The sequence below is a fragment of the Austrofundulus limnaeus genome, unplaced genomic scaffold (assembly GCF_001266775.1).
Source record: "Austrofundulus limnaeus strain Quisiro unplaced genomic scaffold, Austrofundulus_limnaeus-1.0 Scaffold12176, whole genome shotgun sequence".
NCBI lineage: Eukaryota > Metazoa > Chordata > Actinopteri > Cyprinodontiformes > Rivulidae > Austrofundulus > Austrofundulus limnaeus.
This window is the reverse complement of record NW_013964578.1, coordinates 1-492: the sequence shown is the minus strand read 5'-3', so window position 1 is coordinate 492 and position 492 is coordinate 1. Positions and strand designations below refer to the sequence as shown.

The 492-nt window shown below is 41.5% G+C and overlaps 1 protein-coding gene across 1 annotated transcript; it reads left to right on the top strand.

Annotated features, from left to right (window-relative positions):
- Positions 1 to 457, top strand: LOC106512757 (uncharacterized protein F13E9.13, mitochondrial; the record flags this gene model as incomplete). Its single annotated transcript, XM_014001302.1, is given in 1 exon segment — positions 1 to 457. A coding segment is annotated over 1 exon segment (50 nt), but the record flags the coding sequence as incomplete, so codon positions are not given.
- Between the last annotated feature and the right edge of the window lie 35 nt (positions 458 to 492).

Below are 492 nucleotides of genomic sequence, written 5' to 3'. Positions count from 1 at the left end.
GTGAGGATCCCGGTGCTGATCGGGTCCGGAGTGACGTACAACAACCTTGAAAGCTTCCTCGAGGCAAACGCAGTGATTGTTGGTTCTCATTTTAAATCTGGGGGTCACTGGGCCAACGCAGTCGATCCGGACAATGTGAAGAGGTTCATGACGAAGATACGAGACCTTCGACAGTGAAACAGATCTGCAATCGCAGCCATGTCTTCACCTCATATTAAACCAATAACACCCTTTACGAAAACATATGTTTATTCATGTTTTTTGTGCTTTTTACAAATACACACATATAGAAAAATCATATTTGTATGTCAACAGTCACTGTCACAAGAAACAAAAAGGATCGGCTGAAAAACAAACATATTTATTCCGTTACCGAGGAATTTCACGGCATATCTTTTTTGTGGCATGAATACTGTACATGTCAATAACACACTAGGCAGGTAAACACGCAGGCAAAGAACAACCCACTGCAGTCATAATCCTCGTAAATAT